The 16,831-nt window shown below is 42.7% G+C and overlaps 1 protein-coding gene and 1 long non-coding RNA gene across 2 annotated transcripts in view; one reads left to right on the top strand and one right to left on the bottom strand.

Moving 5' to 3' along the window:
• Positions 1-3,020: 3,020 nt before the first annotated feature.
• AGBL1 (AGBL carboxypeptidase 1) overlaps positions 3,021-16,831 on the top strand; it is an 850,662-nt gene continuing 836,851 nt past the window's right edge. The window contains exon 1 of the mRNA XM_050799227.1: positions 3,021-3,360. Coding sequence (XP_050655184.1) covers positions 3,310-3,360 — 51 coding nt within the window. The 5' untranslated portion in view covers positions 3,021-3,309. The remainder of the gene's footprint in view (positions 3,361-16,831) is intronic.
• Positions 6,670-16,831, bottom strand: part of LOC126959743 (uncharacterized) — a 33,379-nt gene continuing 23,217 nt past the window's right edge. The window contains exons 4-6 of the long non-coding RNA XR_007727646.1: positions 11,684-11,723; positions 9,565-9,687; positions 6,670-7,041 (exon numbers count right to left, since the gene is read on the bottom strand). This is a non-coding gene — a long non-coding RNA (uncharacterized LOC126959743). The remainder of the gene's footprint in view (positions 7,042-9,564; positions 9,688-11,683; positions 11,724-16,831) is intronic.

The raw sequence follows: 16,831 nt of genomic DNA, 5'->3' as shown, positions 1-16,831 counted from the left end.
TATCATTTCACTGTAATAATCTATAACCATGAGTACAGTGGTTTTTCTGAGTTCTGGGAGTCCTAGCAAATCACTAAACTGGAAGGTGGTCTGGGGGAATGCCTGAATTGCAACAGGAATCTCTGGATTACATTAAATGTATCTTTCTTTAAAGCCAGAGGTCTAAGATCTCCCTGAACTTCTGCTTGAACCTTCTCTCTAGCTTCCCTAAACCCCTTATTTTTTCTTCAGAAGATACTATGTAAAACGAGTAGGAAGTCCTCTCTCTGCTTCACAAAGAAGCCTCCTCCCCCGTGGCCTGTCCTAGGCACCGACCAACCCCTCTTGCCTGTCCCATGTGGTTTAAGGAGTACTCACTCCAGTCTACCATGGGTAGGATACTGTATTGCCCAGGCAGACTCCACACTCGCCTGCCTTTCAGGAAAGTCCCTGCTAAAATCCACATGTTAACTAGGGAAGAGCATAATTCCCTGCTGTCACCCATTTATACTTTAGCCTGTCACCCATTTATGACATTAGACTGAAAAGATGCTTTGGGGATATGGGGTTGTGCTGAAAACTCATATTGGTCTCACCTCTGGATAAACCCCCAAGTTTTTTTCACATTCAGTAGTGTTTAGCCAAGCCTCCCAACCTTATTTTTGTCAGGTGGTAGTGAAGACCTGGGGGAGGGAATTTCCACTCTTGGCTCCATTATATTTCATCCTGTAGGATCTGGTCCATTACTCAAGGCTAAAGTAATCAGTCCACTAACAGAATGGGCTGTCATTAAGATAGAATTCGGGAGGGGGGAGTTCAGGTGGGGGCACCTCTGAGGCTTTCCCTAACTGTGAGAATGAAGAGGGTTCTGCTAGGCAGGGAAACAGAGCTGCTGTGGTCTCCACAGGGCTCTGTTGAGGCACAAAGGAGGAGCGTGCTGAAGGTGTGGTGGAGGGCTGACAATAAGCTGGCCTGCATCCTAGTTTTGTCAGAAAAATTAGAGGGTGAAAACCAGCACTTTGTTCCTTATCTGGCATCCACGTGTATCCACATGGCCAAATGGGCAGTAACTTTCCAGAGGACGGAGGGGAGAGCAGCCAAGCTGGGCATGGGAAGCAGATGTGTCACCAGAGAGAGAGGGAGCTCACTCCTTACCTTATCTCACAAGGGGTTTACTGGAAACCAGGTTCCTGGCACTGCGGGGGGAAAGGTGTCATTAAGTAGAAGAGAGCAATCCCTTTACATATAGGGTTTTAATCTCACCTCCGCCCTATGCAATTCCAGGAAGCTGAACCAAGACACTCTTCAAAATGGAGACAATTTTGCTTCAATTCTAACATCAGGCAGTGTGCCTGCAAAATCTTTAGTTCTTTCCTCTGAGGTCATTTTTATGACTTCTCACTACTTTTTATCTTTATGTTTTTTAGGTCTATGTTGGGAAAATGGTTTTGTTTTTTTCTTCCATCTCTTTTCTTTATCCTCTAGTTGACAACCATGAAATCATCTCCCCTTAAGACAGTCACATGAGACAGTTCTGTCTTCCCTTCACCCTGGGCCTTAGGGGATCAGAGAGCACATGCCCTAAAAAGCATCACCCTCCTGTAGAAATCCATGGGGAACCTTTAATTTTACCCTCCTGGCACCAGATGTAGAGAAAGGGGGATGGGGGTAGACGGGGTCAACCCCACCCCGCAAGCTTCATAAATGTGAGCGCTTATAGTCATTTCCCAAGATGGGAGGCCTTCATATTTAAAGCCATTAAGTGGAAATTTCTTGAGGGCAGGACCTACATGAATTTGCCCTTGAATTGAGGGTTTGGCCAGGCCTGACCTCTGACTCTGGGACTTCAGAACACTTAGGCCAAGCAGGATCTGGAAATGCAAACTTTCTTCAGTCACCCCAATGTGCTTGGTGTCTGCCTGATGAATGCTTTTGATGCTCACAGAATCTCCCTAAACTCTGCATGGGGGTGTTGGCTGGGAGCTCACTCCCCCAGTGACTGAGGCTCTTCTGTAATACCTGGCTGTGCTCTCAGTCAGAATCTCCACTGAGCTCAGCTGTCCAATTTCACACAAGAAAGCATGCTTTCAACACAGCAGAGTTGTGCTTTGAGCTTGCTGGGTACTAGTTTATCGGGTCAAACATTGTCAGAATTGTTGATCACGCAGGCAATGTAATCAATATAGGTGAAACTGGAGATTTCCAAACTTTCATCCTTTGGTCATTTTGTTAACCAGCTCTAAATCCCCCAGGGATCTGGTTTAAATGCAGCTTCAGACACAGTAGCTCTGGGGAGGGGCCTCACAAGCTTCCAGGTGACTCCCCATCACCATACTTTGAGAAGCCAGCATTGAAGGGTATTGATATAGGGAGGAGGAGAAGCTAGTCACTAAAACTCTACTCACACATCCCCAGCAGAAAACACAGAAAGGGATCATGGATTCTACAGTGGTCTGAAGGAAACTCACCCCAGGTGTCTGCTGTCCCTGAGGCTGAGGACAGGGCTCTCAGCCCTCCATTACTTTGACTGAAGTGTTTGCAGCAGCAAGAGGCAGGATGGTGCACTGGGTAGTGCTTGTGCTCTGGTGCCAGCTTGCCTGTTTGAGGCCTGGCATGCAATCCTAAGCTCTGTGTTCTTGTGGCCTAATAGTTCAGTGCCTCAGTTTTCTTGCTTGTAAAACAGGGGTAGTCATAATAGTATCCACCTCTATAAGGTTACTGTAAAAATTAAAAGATTATGTAAGGGACGTGATCCATAAAAAATGTCCAGAATAGTTATTTTCCTTTTCAGCCAGAGCTCCTGTTTCTAAGCCTGGGACCTCAGGGGGCCCTGGGCTTCTGTGGCCTGAACTGCCACAGTTGTGCAAGCACTCTTGGGTCTCCTGTTACCCGGGAGCCGGCAACAGACCAAAATAAAGAGGTGGGGTGGGGTAGCGGGGCGGGCTGAGCGAGCCTCTAGAGGGAGTCTGACCAGGTCAGCTGGGAATGCCTGTCAGCCATCCAGGGTGGCTTCTCCTGCGCTCTGCTCCTGCATGGGCCTGGAGGTGGGTGAGTGACTCATGCTGGTGCCCTCCCCACCCCTGCACCCAAATGCTCAGCCCTCCCCACAGCCGGGGCTCACCTAATCCCCACAGTGGGAGTCAGGGGGTATTCACGCCTGTGCCGAGGTCTAGGGTTGCACCGCACTGACTTCACACTCAGCAGCATGTGCAGCTGAGGCCTCCGTGCAGCCGTCTCCTGCGAGGCGGGCAGCGAGGTCAGCCTGGCAGCCGCCACCTCACCAGCCTGGATCTGGCCGCAGGCAGCGGTTCCCTAGGACCCGAGGAAAGGATGGCCGAACAAGAAGCTAGTGGGCTACAGGTCCTACTGCACACACTTCAGGTAGGAAAGGGTAGTGTGGGTGCAGAATCTGGCGGGCTGGGTCTTTGCCTGGGCTGGCCTGCTTGGGAGCTCTGCACACAGTCCCCTCTGGCAATCACTGGCCCGGTTTGCTAACAGCAACAGAACAGGAGTCGGCTCTCACCTTGAAGCTGACCTAAGTGATGCTGTGGAGTTCAAATATTAAACACGACGATGTTGATGATTGTTCTGCTTAAATTATTGATCCTGGTGGGGTCAGAGGCTCCGGGTAAAAGATCCAAGTTTGCTAGAAATGGGAAAGGTGGAGAAAAAGCCTGTTTGGCAAATGAAGGAGACCTGTTGAAGCTCTTCCTGAACAAGGCTGGAGACCTGCTGAGAGCATGCAGAGCTGTCTGGGAGGACAGGGTGGATGAGGAGAGGACCCTTCTGGGCTTCTCCTGCTAAATGGCTGTCTTACTGGGCTCCCAAATTGTAGTTACATCAGAATGGCCTGAGATGCTGACTATCAGTGCATTTTCCCAGGCAGGATCTGAATAGCAGGTGTTTGAATCATGTAGGGCAATAGCCTGGGAAACTGCCTTCTCCCTGGGGTATGCTATTCATTCCTAATTTTCAGAATTCTTGTTCTAGAGCAGTGGTTTGCAAACTTGTCTGCATGTTAGAATCACCTGGAGAGGGTCAAAAACTACTTATGCTTGGGACCCACCCCCAAAGATATGGATTTAACTGGTCTTGGGATCAATCTGAGCATTAGAGTTTGAAAACTCCCCGGGGGTCTCCATGTAGATTTAAGGCTGAGAACCACTACTCTCTATGCTTGTGATTAGCTGGATTCAGAGGATGCCAGCATTGAAAAAGACCCAAGGGGTCTTCTACCCCAGGAGTTTAAGCCCGAAGTTCATGGAAAGGGTCGCAAGATGATGGGCTTGCGGGGGTCCATGACCCCATGCCCCTGTTTAGAATATAAACATTTTGTACGTATTTTCCTTTTTCCCTGTTGGGAAAAATGTTCCTAATTTTCCTCTGATTCTTTTTGTTTGTTTTGTCTTTTTTGAGACAGCGTCTCACTCTGTCACCCAGGCTGGAGTGCAATGGTGCGATCTCGACTCACTGCAACCTTTGCCTCCCGGGTTCAAGCAATTCTCCTGCCTCTGCCTCCCAAGTAGCTGGGATTATAGGCTCCCACCACCACGCCTGGCTAATGTTTTGTATTTTTAGTAGAGATGGGGTTTCGCCATGTTAGCCAGACTGGTCTCGAACTCCTGACCTCAGGTAATCCTTCCACCTCGGCCTCCCAAAATTCTGGGATTACAGGCGTGAGCCACCATACCTGGCCATTTTTCTCTGATTCTTAATAAGATTTGTATTCCTGAAAGTTTAAGAACCAATAAATCCAACCTTCAGGTGTGCAGATAAGGAAACGGAATCTCAGAAGTGAAATAGGCTCCTTGATGTCATATGGTTACTTAGTAGGGGAACTGGGACTTCGATATTCAGTTGACTTGGCGCCCTTTGACTCATTCTATCTGATTCGTGCAAGGTGAAATGTATCTGGCCAGGGGTGTTGGAGGTGGGAGTGGACCTCAAATTTGCAAAATAAATCCAAGGATTTATTTGTATCTGGCTAGATTTATTTGATTTAATAACCAGGTACAATAAGCTGACATTCTGAGAGCCCTTCTAATTTCTGAATAGTTATATGGAGATCTTGATTAACTGTGATTCTAACAACTGAAAATGTCTCATGGACAGAATTTTCCTTGTACTAGCTGTCTAGGAAAGAGGGAAAATAATAAGTTGGTAATAGGGGTTCAGTAAAAATGAATGTCCTGTAGTTGGCCTCAAAGTCACTTCAGGTTGAACTCAATTGCTTGTATTCCCACCAGTGAGAATTGATAATTGATGTTTAGCATGATCACCCCGGGGCACTGCAAGATTCTCAATTATCAAAGAAAGATTTAATTATGTTCACTAGACTCTACTTAGTTCCCAATTAAGCAGAACATTATGATAACAGGAGCATGCTTCCTGTATACACCTCAGTTGATCAGAGTTTGGTTTAGAATTGACCTGGGTTCCTGGCCTGGCCCACACCGAGTGCTTCCATGAGCCCTGTTTCTGTCTCTACGGTAGAAGTCAGAACTCTGAAACACTTTTTAAAAAAGAGAACCTAGAACATATATTCTGTGGAATAATCTTTCATGATGGATTTGATGTCCTGTCCCCATTCTTCTCCCCATGGACTTGAACTAGGCAAGCCCACATTGTTTCCGAGAAAGGGTTAACTGAACCTGTCTCGCTTGGGGATCCCAAAGATCTTACCAATTCAAACCAGTCTGTCTCTCCTTGTGCACAAGGTGACAGACGGAAGGCTTTGACTTGCTTCTTAAATCTTTGGGAAAACCAGTGAATAGGTTAGGACCAAATGTCAGCTTAGGTCTCAGTTCCCATGTCTTTTAGGAGTACCCCAAAACGTTGCCAAGGGAAGGAAGAAAGAGATCAGAGGGACAGAAAAGGCAAACACAAGCATAACAGAATATCCCCATGCTATGTTTGTGGAAGTCTACCTACTTGAGCATATCACCATTTCTGACTCTTTAGGGGCATAAAACAGGCCACTAAGAAACATCAGTTTTCTGTGTTAACCTGTTCCTGCACACATGAGGAAGGGGTAAGTGGTTTTCCTTACCACAATTTAAAAACAGCTTCTTTATCTCGGTCCTGAAGGTCTGAGAATCAGATTTCTACCCAGACATGTTCCAACTTCCTGGCCTTTACAGTGTGGATGTGAGGCAGAAAATCAGACTGACTGATGTGGGTCTGGGTGAAGCGGGAGGCAGGCAGCCCACAGCACAGGTGCGAGAGGCAGAGAAAGGACTGGATCCAATCCCTTTCCTGGCACTTACTAGCCTGTTCATTCTCATGAAAGTTCCTCGACCTCTCTGAGCCTCCATTTATGTAATCTGTAAAAGAAGGGCCATAAAAATAAGTTCCTCAGCACTTTCTGTGAGGATTAAGAGAATACATTTGAAAAGCGCTTGTGAACTCTAAACGGCTGTTTGAATGACTGTGGTTTTATGATTTCCCTAGTTGAGTATGCAGTGGAGAGGCTGGGAACACTTGCCTACACTTTTCATCAACCTGCCTTGCTTTTTTCCTGGGTGGACTCCAATATACTTGGGAAAAAAAAGAGGTGTCTCATTTGTCCTGCTCTCGTCTCTCCATGTGGTTCGAGCTAATGGAGAAGATGGGGAACTGCCAGGGTTGCAGGATGTGGGCTCCTTGCCAGCTCTGATGCCACAGGCTCTCACCCAGCAGGGTCCCACAAAATGCCAGTTAAGTACCTTTATTGAAACATGAAAAATGTAAAATTATTCGGTCAGCTTTGGCACATTCTGCGCTGTGATATGGGCACATTTTTACCATTTCCATTTGTACTTTATTATTTTATGTGATAGCTGCTAGATCAAACCCTGGTCTGCATCTTTGCCAAAATGTGCATAGTTAACTTCTTTTCTCAACTTGGGATCCAAGAACATCTATTATGGATTATGAATGAGGCTGCAGGATGTGGGGCTTCCTGTCTCGAGTAAGCCATGGAACTTAGATAACCTCAGCTGGGGTTACCAGTCCGCTTTTCCCCCTTGAACTTAATCCGCCAGGGATTATTTCCAAGATAACAGGTGATTTTTAGCTTCTGGGCTACAAATAGAAGAAGGGTAGAAAAATGACAACTGATAGGTTTCATTCATAGCACTTGGGAGTTTTGCTTCCAAAATATGTGTTTGAAATTTTCCCTTGTAGAACTCTCCATAGAGGACATGGGAACATCCATCTATTGTATCCATTGGGGCAGGTGGAACGGAAGCTGAGCTTTTTCCTTGGAGTTAAACAGAAGGATTTGGACAATCAAGGGTAGAATTTTCTTTTAGATAGCAAACACTGTGTAGACTTTCCAAGGTTCCCTAGGAAGTTTGAGGCTTTCTGGGTTTGTTGGAGATGCCTGCTTCAACCACAACTCAAGCATAGAAACAAACTGAAAACTGTCTTAATTTCAAGCATTAGTAGAAACAAAGAAAGAGGAAGCCCTATGAGGATAAGGGCCAAATGGACAAGAAACAAAACTGGCAAGAAATTACATCTGTCTGCCTAAGGAATGGCTTCGTGACAATCAACCTGGGTAGGGAAGGGATGATGACGGTGTGTAGGCGTATGCTGAGCTTTAGGTGGGGAGAAGCCTTTATTTGGTGTTTTGTTTTTCAAGACCTTATTACTTTCACAGCTTCTTACATTTCTTGGAATTAGAGATTGGAGAAAATGAACAATTATTAAAGGTCCACTTGTGCCAGGCTTTTACCTCCACTACCTAACTTTCGTCTCTCTGCCACCTGTGAGGAAGATGTGGTTGTTCTCCTGTCTTATAGATGAGGATACTGATGGTTAAGGAAAGGATAAGCTGCTCAAGGCTTAAGGACAGAAACTTAGTAAATCCTGAGATAAGAGATGTGAGGCAAGTTTTGTTCCCCTACAGCCTTTTCACTGGTTTGCGTTGCTTAAGCAACCTACGGAATATTCACTTATTCTTTATTTTGAGGGTATTACCTTCATCTGACCAAATCTGAAGGCTGGGGGGAAATGAATTTTCTACAATTCAGGAAGGCCTATTTAGAACTGATATCATCTTCCACATCCTAATTTGTCGTGTGGGTAAGGAACCCCTGATGAAGGAAGGTAATATTTTGGATTTGGGTCAATAGGATGTTTTCAATATCCATCTATTCATCCATGTATTCACTCATCTACCCATTCATTTTATCCATCCATCCATCCATCCATCCATCCATCCATCCATCCATCCATCCATCCAACTAGCCATAGCTTTCTATGTGCTAGAAGAGATGTGTAAAAATGAGAATTATAACACCTACTTAGAGACTTTTTATTAGTTTAGAGAAAATTTATGAGAAGAAGTAAGCATATTGGTACATGCCCAATAAGTAGGAGCACTTACTGTAATGAAATACAGTCACTGGCCTCATGAAAATGCAGTGTAGGAGCTAGGAGGAAGAAAGAAAATTATTCATAAAGCAAGTTTGCATGCGATGAATGCCGTGGTAAAGGTAAACATCAAAAGAAAATTTTATGGAAGTTGGGGGAAGAAACCTCTCCTGAATAGAGATTCAGGCAAGGCCTTGGAAAATGGGTCTGATTTCAACAGGGAGAGGTACATTTACCAGGATAAGGAGGGTGCCTAGTGATCTTCCCTCTGTTGGTGTGTTGGAGGGTGTGGATTTGTCATGGCATGGAGTTTGATTTAAAATGACAGTTCATGAGGGGGAAGAAATGAGATGGAGATGGAAGTTTGACCAAATGCTGGAGGATCTTGAGTGGTAAGCTTCAGGTCCAACCATGCCCTTGGTAATGGCTGCCTATCCCTGCATGTGAGTGGTAGAGTTGCAAGACATTCAACCAAGATGATAATTGCAGAGCTCTTCTGGAACATTCAACATGACTGCAGCCCTGTTTTTTCTTATCATGTAATGTGATCTGTCCTAATTCCCCATTCCTGACCAGGCTTTTGTCACTGGACTTCTTCCTATGCCTGTTCCCAACTCTTAGTCCCAACCTTCAGCCCCTCCTGTCACTTACCTCATCCTTGTATCTCAACTCATCCTGAGCCTCTCTCTAACCCTAGGAGGAAGGGTTGGGATGAACTGAGGCTCGGAGATTGGGGCAGGAGAACTGTTCTACAACACTTGATTTTTGTTGTTGTTGTTGTTTTTAATTTGTGATTTTAGGGGCAGCATTCAGATGTCCTTGCATCAAAGCAGCTCTGATAGCATGACTGAATTAACCAGAGTTGAGTCAAAAAGTCTCATCCCACTCTCAAATTGAGAGCAGTTGGCATTTCCATCTTCTGAGCCCAGATTTTGGATCTGTCTCCCTGAGCACCCACCTCTGCAGGGCAGAGGGTGAAGGACAGGGGGCCAGTGGGGCTTTGAGGTATAATTGGAAATGCAATGCAATGAGGTGCTTTGCTGGTGATATGCTGAGACAAATGGCCAACAGAGACCCACGCCCACAGCAGAAATCCATCACTTGGCAATATTTACTCCACAATTTACTCAGTTTCTGAAACTGGAACCGATCTCATGAGGACCAAACACAGCCCCAGTTTCAGCCCTGGGAGTTGGGGAAGAGAACTTGGTCTGGCTTATCAATTACTGTATCTGCAATTGTGGAATAGGCAGCTATGAATCAAACAGACTGGGCACATCTTCATATTTCAGAAATGGGTGTATGGAAATGCATCCTCCTGGGTGTGAGTCCCATCTCCTTTTTCTAGGCCTGAAATAAAGGAAGTGGAGAGTTTGTGGGCTCTGTGCTTTTTCACTGAGCAAGTGGTTCCTTCAAAGTTGTAGATCTGCAAATCAGGTTCTTGTTAGAGAAAAGGGTGATATGAGACAAGGGAGCAGTCAAGGTCAAGAGCTAGGAATAAAATAATGAATATAATAGAGGGCATGAAAGAAAACAGAATGGCAAAGAGTATGTGCTCAATAAGTCTCCCTTCCTCTCTCCCTCCCTCCTTCCTTTCCTTCTTTTTTCTCTCCTTTCTGTTTTTTGGTAACTTTTTACAAACTGAATGCATCTATGTAATTAGCACCCAGATGAAGTAGCAGTACACTCTCAGCATCCCAGAAGGGCCCCCTCACTCCCACTTCCATGGAGTAACATACAGTAACATGGAGGAATCGCACAAAAGTTAAGCAAATAAGTTGCTTACATTTGTGCAAATAACTTAAGTTGCTTAACTTTGTGTGATTCCTCCATGTTGCTGTATATTGTTGTAGATGGTTCGTTCTGATTGCCCAATAGCATGCCATTGTGTGAATATCTTTATCCCCTCTGGAGTTGGTGATATTTGGGGTAGTTTCCAGTTTGGGGCTATAATGAAATAGTGCTGCTTTGCACATTCTAGTGCATGTCTTTATGAACAAATGTATGCATGTCTGTTCAGTATATATCTAGGGGTGAAGTTGTGGGATGCTAGGGTGCACATATGTTCAGCTTTATATATAACAACAAATGTTTTTCAAAAGTGGTAGCTCCAAAACAAACATCTATTAGCCACATAGATACCATTAGCTAGTGAAAGCACTGGATGTTATGCCAAAACTTGCTTAACACATATTTGTTAGTTGAAAGTGATTTGAGATACTTTGCATCAAGGGACTACTCATAGCATTTATGTCTTGTGTGTTCAGTTCCCCCTTCTTGGTCCTTTTCATAATAGCTAAAATAATAACTAACATTTATGAAACAACTTCTGCAAGTCAGGAGCTATGCAAAGTTTTTCATATGCATCATCTCATTTAATGTTTTTTTTTTTTTTTTTTTTTTGACAGAGTCTCGCTCTTTCACCCGGGTTGGAGTGCAGTGGCATGATCTTGGCTCACTGCAATCTCTGCCTCCCAGGTTCAAGCGATTCTTCTGCCTCAGACTCCTGAGTAGCTGGAATTATAGGCACGCACTACCATGCCTAGCTAATTTTTGTATTTTTAGTAGATACAGGGTTTTACCATGTTGGCCAGAGCTGGTCTCGAACTCCTGACCTCAAGTGATCTGCCCTCCTCAGCCTCCCAAAGTTTTGGGATTACAGGCGTGAGCCACCGCACCCCACCCTCGTTTAATCTTTGCAACAATCCTGAGGCAGTTAATGTTATCCTCATTTTAAAGCTTTAAAATGGAAGATTGGAGAGGTTAGTGAATTTTCCATGATCATAGAGTGAGCAAGTGGCATAGCTGGAATTTGAGCAGAGGGAATCTCATACCAGCAGAAGTTCCCTCAGCAGGTGCATTAACTCTCTAAGGAAAAGGAGAGGCATTTAGAAGATTGTCAATAGATTTCCCCAGGTGTGAGTGTCTGCTGGGGAAAGATGGAAACCCTCACCTAGCACAGTCAGCAAGGACAGTAGCTGTCTCCACAGGCTGGAAGGACTGGCCAAAAGGGTGCAGAACAGGTGTCCAGAACAGGGATCAGCAAGGGCCAGATGGCAAGTTTTCAGGCTTTGTAGGCCATACAGGGGATCCCTGTTGCAACTACGCAACCCTGCCACTGCAGCTGTAGACAATATGCAAATGAATGGGTATGCCTGTGTTCCAGTGGAACTTTATTTGGAAAACAGGCAGTGGGTTAGATTTGGCCCACAGGCCATAGTTTGTTGCCCCTGGCCTGAAGGCCTTTGAATTGCAAGCCTGGTGTAAGGGCGGGAGATGGAGTGGAAAGCTAGTGGTGGAGCATGAGGGGCTAATTGCTGTGGCAAACTGCCACGTAGTAACTTACCTCTTTGTGGTGGATGTTCTCAACTCCCAGGCTGCCCTTCCTGTAAAAGCAACAGATCAAACCATGCCTCTGGGCGCAAGTCTTGGAGAACCTGAAACATGCAGTTCAGAGTCCTGAGTCTCCGACTGCTGCCACAGCTTTTCTGGCTATGGGCGGAGAAAGTGCTTGTATCCATTAGCCCACTGGGGGTGGGCTTTCAGGTTATTTCAGCAGCATTTATTTGTGATAGGGGACTATTATGCAGATAATCGTCTGCATTCAACAGCACTAGAATCCCAAGATAAAACCAGAACTTCTCAAACTGGGTTCCAAAGAACAGTAGTGTTCCCTGGGATGCCAATGGGTATTCCACTCAAAAAGGGTTGTGGAAACAGATGGATTTGAAATGTCAGGATAAATACATTTACTATATTTCTTTACTAAAGAATCTTCATTAAAAAAAAATCTTTAAAGATACTCATGTCTTTCAATTCTCAGTTTAAATACCTTTTACTCAGAGAGGATTTCTCTGACAGCCCAATGAGCTATCGGGTCACTGTATGCCCCACCTCTCTCATTTTCCTGTCTGCGTGTTCTCTAATATTTGTTTTTGTGTTCCTTTTCTTCTTCCATCATGGTTGGAATCTTATCTGTCTTGCTTACTCTTTTTCCATACTACCTAAAGCACTGTCTGGTACATGGTAGGTGCTCAATAAATGTTTGTTGATTGACTAATAAAATGAATGTGCATGGTATATTAATAAGTTTGAGACATAATATATGGCATTTCTAAACCATCTAGGAAATAAGATAAACATTTTTTTGGCAAAACCCACTAGTATTTCATAGGACATTAGGGATCCATGGAACACATTTGGCAAATAATGGTTTTAGACCAATGCCATGTTATATCTCTGCTGCCTTGTGACTGTTGACTTTCTCTTGGTTTGGAAACTGGTTTCAGCATGTTATAACTGTTATGATGTGAGTGGATTTGAAGTTAGTTCTATCAGAAACCTAGGGTCATTCCTCTCGTTGGTGAATACCACCAGCTAATGACCATACAACCAGTCTGCAGGCCTTGCATTGACATGAATTCTGGTCCTTACTTGATTGGGATAAAATAATATAAGCAATAGATGTGAAGGTTTAGAGAAGGGTTCTTTCTAGAGGCTCAACAGAGCCATTCTGATTCTGATCAGGAAGCCATATGGCGATAAGGATAGCTTTAGCTTCAGGTTTCACATTAAAGGCAGGGTCAGATTTCACAGTCACAGCATCTGATGAAGCTTTTCCTAGGGGACCTGGGGAAAAGCAACTTCTCTAATGAATGGTCAGCAATGAATTCTCCCCTCATCCTTCCCCTTCCGCAAAACAATGCATGTTAACATTTCTAATCTCCAGATCCCACCAACCAGTGCTAGCTCAATGGCCTACACTTTTGACCCAGAGCATCCATATCCCAGCCCTCTGAAGACAGAATTAAGCCAACCAGTCCTGAGGAGAATGCAGATACCTTTTACTTTTCATATTTAGATTAAGAGGACACTATAAGCAAATCCCACTTTCTCTTTGACTTTAATTGCACCAACCTAATATGTTCAAAAGGAAAAAAAAAATGGACCCAAATGACAACTAAATTTTTGTACTTTAGAAGGGGTTAAGATGATAATATTTGAAGAAAAATGGGCATTAAAATTCAAGAAGTGTTTTTGTCAAGAACCCCTCACATTTGTTGAGCACTTACTACGTACCAGGAAATAGCCTAAGTATTTTTCCTGTCTTCTGTTACGTAACCTCACAACAATCCTGTGAGGAATATATGGCTGTTTTCCCCCTTTTACAGATACAGATAAAGAACACCAGGCATTTGCTTTAGTTCTTGCAGTCTTTAAGTAGCAGTTGCAGTTTAAACACTGGCAGTCTGACTCCAGATTCTAATACATTCCATTCACCAGTCTACAGCATCCCTTTTGTTTTTACCTGTCCTTTCTCCACTAAACATATTTTTCCGTAAAGGTAATACCGGTTCACTATTTGTAAAAAATTTAATTAATATATAGTTATAAATTATAGGGAGAAAAAATTCCCCATTAGATTCTACTTCCTAAGACAACTTCGTAAGCACTTGCTAAGTATTCTTCTAGATGTTTATGTACATATAGCAATGAGATGTTTCTATCATTATATACCTATATCTTTATCATTTTTACACACGATTATTCAATTTGCTTTTCCTGCATACCAATGTACTTGAACATTTTTCATGCCAACACATATAGCCAGCTTAATCTTGTGTGATAGTTATATAGTTTTTTAGTTCATCGTTGTACCATAATTTGAATAAATAGAAGTATATTTTCTTCTAGCATTTCACTTGGGCTTGACTTTGTTTATGCTGTTTATTTTTTGATATTATATATGTTACTTTTTAATAGTGAAATATACCAAACTTTTCTTTAGTGGTTTATTTTTGCTGCAAGGCTTTCCCCCCATGATCTAACTTTTATACTTAATGATGTCTGAATTTCACACCATATCATTTCCTTTTCCTTATATCTTGTTGCTTTCATAGAGCTTCTCTGCCATACTACTCTTCACTCGCTTGTGCCAAGAGTTAACACATTTGTAGCTTTAAAATTTCTTTTACTGGAGGGCCTCATTTCTGTGCCACCCAATAGAGCTCTGCATGATAACATTTGAAAGTTTGAAATCTGATGTACATATTTATTTAAATTAACATATATAGGTTTCTTGGCTGGGCTTTAGGAAAGCCAGAGTTGATTTTGGGTACTGCCACTGACTTTCTGGTTGACTTGAATCCTATGGGTCAGTATCTTCTCTGTCTTGACATCGGTGCTAGGAGATTTGCCTAGTAATATAATCTGTTTCTTTGGCATATTATTATTTTCTTGTTATTGTTCATATGTTTATTAAATGCCTCTCTGTGCCAGGGAGTGGAAAGTAGTGGGTGGAAAGTTTTTCAGAATTTTATCAGCAGACACTTTCCTATCAAAATTCTTTCAAATGCTAATGTTTGATGTCAGGAAGAAAGAGATCCAGAATGCTGTGGTCACTCTTAACCCCCTTTGCTCTATGACCTCTCTGTTCTGTGGTGACCAACTGAGAACACAGTAGCATCATTACTCCAAGTCTCTTGGGGAAGATCAAAACACTCAGCGGCTGTAACATGTTTAGCTATGCCTATGCATTTCTGTCTGCCTATGCGGTTATCAATTCATACACTACAAGGCGGTGAGTTATAAGCTTTTAGTTTTTTTTTTTTAATCCCACTGATTCCCTTTGAAAGCTAAAGACACTTTCTCCAGGTAGATATATATAAAAACTTGTGAACAATTCAGGGCAATAAGCCACTTGATCAGGTTTAAGTTTTTCCAGGTAAACACTACTTGGGCTTTGTCTTAGCAAATGAAGATCTTTGGTCAGGATAATACAGCAACTTCCAGTGAAATAAATCTCACAATTTTTTTTCCAATTATATATCTCTCATGTATCTGTACTGGACACAATATTCTTCCTATGTCTATATCCCCACTTGGTCTTCAACATCTTTCATACTTGATTTATACTTGTGAAAGTCATAAGTACCTTTGATGGATCAACTAAAATGTTACTTTTCAAAGAAAACCTTTTCTGACAATGTAAGTAGATGGCATATCTCCCTTCTCCAAAGTTGCACCCAAGCATTTGTACCTCTCTCTTGAATCATCTATGATTTACTTGGTTATAAAAATAGTTGTCCTTCATCTATTCAACAAACCCTTACTAGGCATTGAGAGCCTCAAAATAAATATAATGTTCTTGCCCTCCCAGAGATGAAGAATCAGATATACACTTGAGAGTCTCCAGAAAATTAAAAACCCTAGATAAGCATACATATGCACTTACACAAAACATTTGAATCTCAGAAGATTTGTCCACAACTAGATTGAGAACTTATGCCATGTGATTGCTTGAGTAAATATATGAACAAATAATATAAAGCATTATTATAAATGAAGCGGTAGCAATGTTCCCAGTGTATTTTTTAAAGAAGGGGGATCTCAGTTGATCTCTAACCTTCCATGAACCTCTGCTCTTGAATAATGGTAGGTTAGATATTTCAGACCAACTATTGAACTTTAGATAATTTAAAAATGTGGATAAAATATAAATTTTTTATTCTAAAAATCAATGTTCTAATGATACAATGAGCTTGTAATGGATTGAAGTCAAGAGAGGTAAGAAATTCAGAGAAAAGAGCAAAACTCTGGTACTTTTGTCTTGGTCTTAGTCCATTTTATGCTGCAGTAACAGATTACCAAAAACTAGACAATTTATAATGAACAGAAATTTATTGACTCATAGCTCTAGAGCCTGGGAATTCCAAGATCAAGGGGCTGGCATCTGACCAGGACCTTTGTGCTGCATCATGACATGATAGAAGGCATCACATGATGGAAAGCCAAAGAGACGGAGAGCGAGAGCAAGAGGGGGTCAAATTCCTCCTTTTCTAAGAAACCCACTCCCAAGATAATAAACCTATTCCCCCAATAATGGCATTAATTCATTCATGAGAGAAGAAACCTCATTGCCTAATTATCTCCTAAAGGTTCTACCCCTTAATACAATTGCATTGGGGATTAAGTTTCTAACACATGGTTTTTGGGGAACACATTCAAATAATAGCAGCTTTGGAAGCATTTACTGTTTTGGAAGGTGTGGTTGGAAAGGTTGAATTGTATATTCAGTGACTTTCCTCATCTAGGAGAACAAGAACAATATAGAGCTCTCCAGGAATGGAGACACTAGCGATCCACTCCCCACTTTAGGGCTGAGACCTAAAGGACTGCTCTCTAGAAGTAAAAGTGAACCATACACAAGCTAGTCTTCACATAGAGTCATTCTCCAACTCTTCTGGCTGACTCAGAAAATCTGAAGACTTGAAAAGGTGGTCTCATATGCCTAAAAGTCCTAAGTACCTGCTAGTTGCAAATTAAAAACATCACTGGTGGAAGAAAATGTCATATGAGGCCCTATATTAATTCTACAAGTAATTTAAAAACCAGGCATCAGAGGGAGATAAGTTAATATGGATAAACACCATAAGAAATAATAGATGATAGAATTAGACCCACCAGTACCCCAGAAACTGAAAATACTGCACAT

Source organism: Macaca thibetana, chromosome 7 (assembly GCF_024542745.1).
Source record: "Macaca thibetana thibetana isolate TM-01 chromosome 7, ASM2454274v1, whole genome shotgun sequence".
NCBI classification, from domain to species: Eukaryota; Metazoa; Chordata; class Mammalia; order Primates; family Cercopithecidae; genus Macaca; species Macaca thibetana.
The sequence above is the reverse complement of the archived record's forward strand: the minus strand, read 5'-3'. Positions and strand labels throughout refer to the sequence as shown.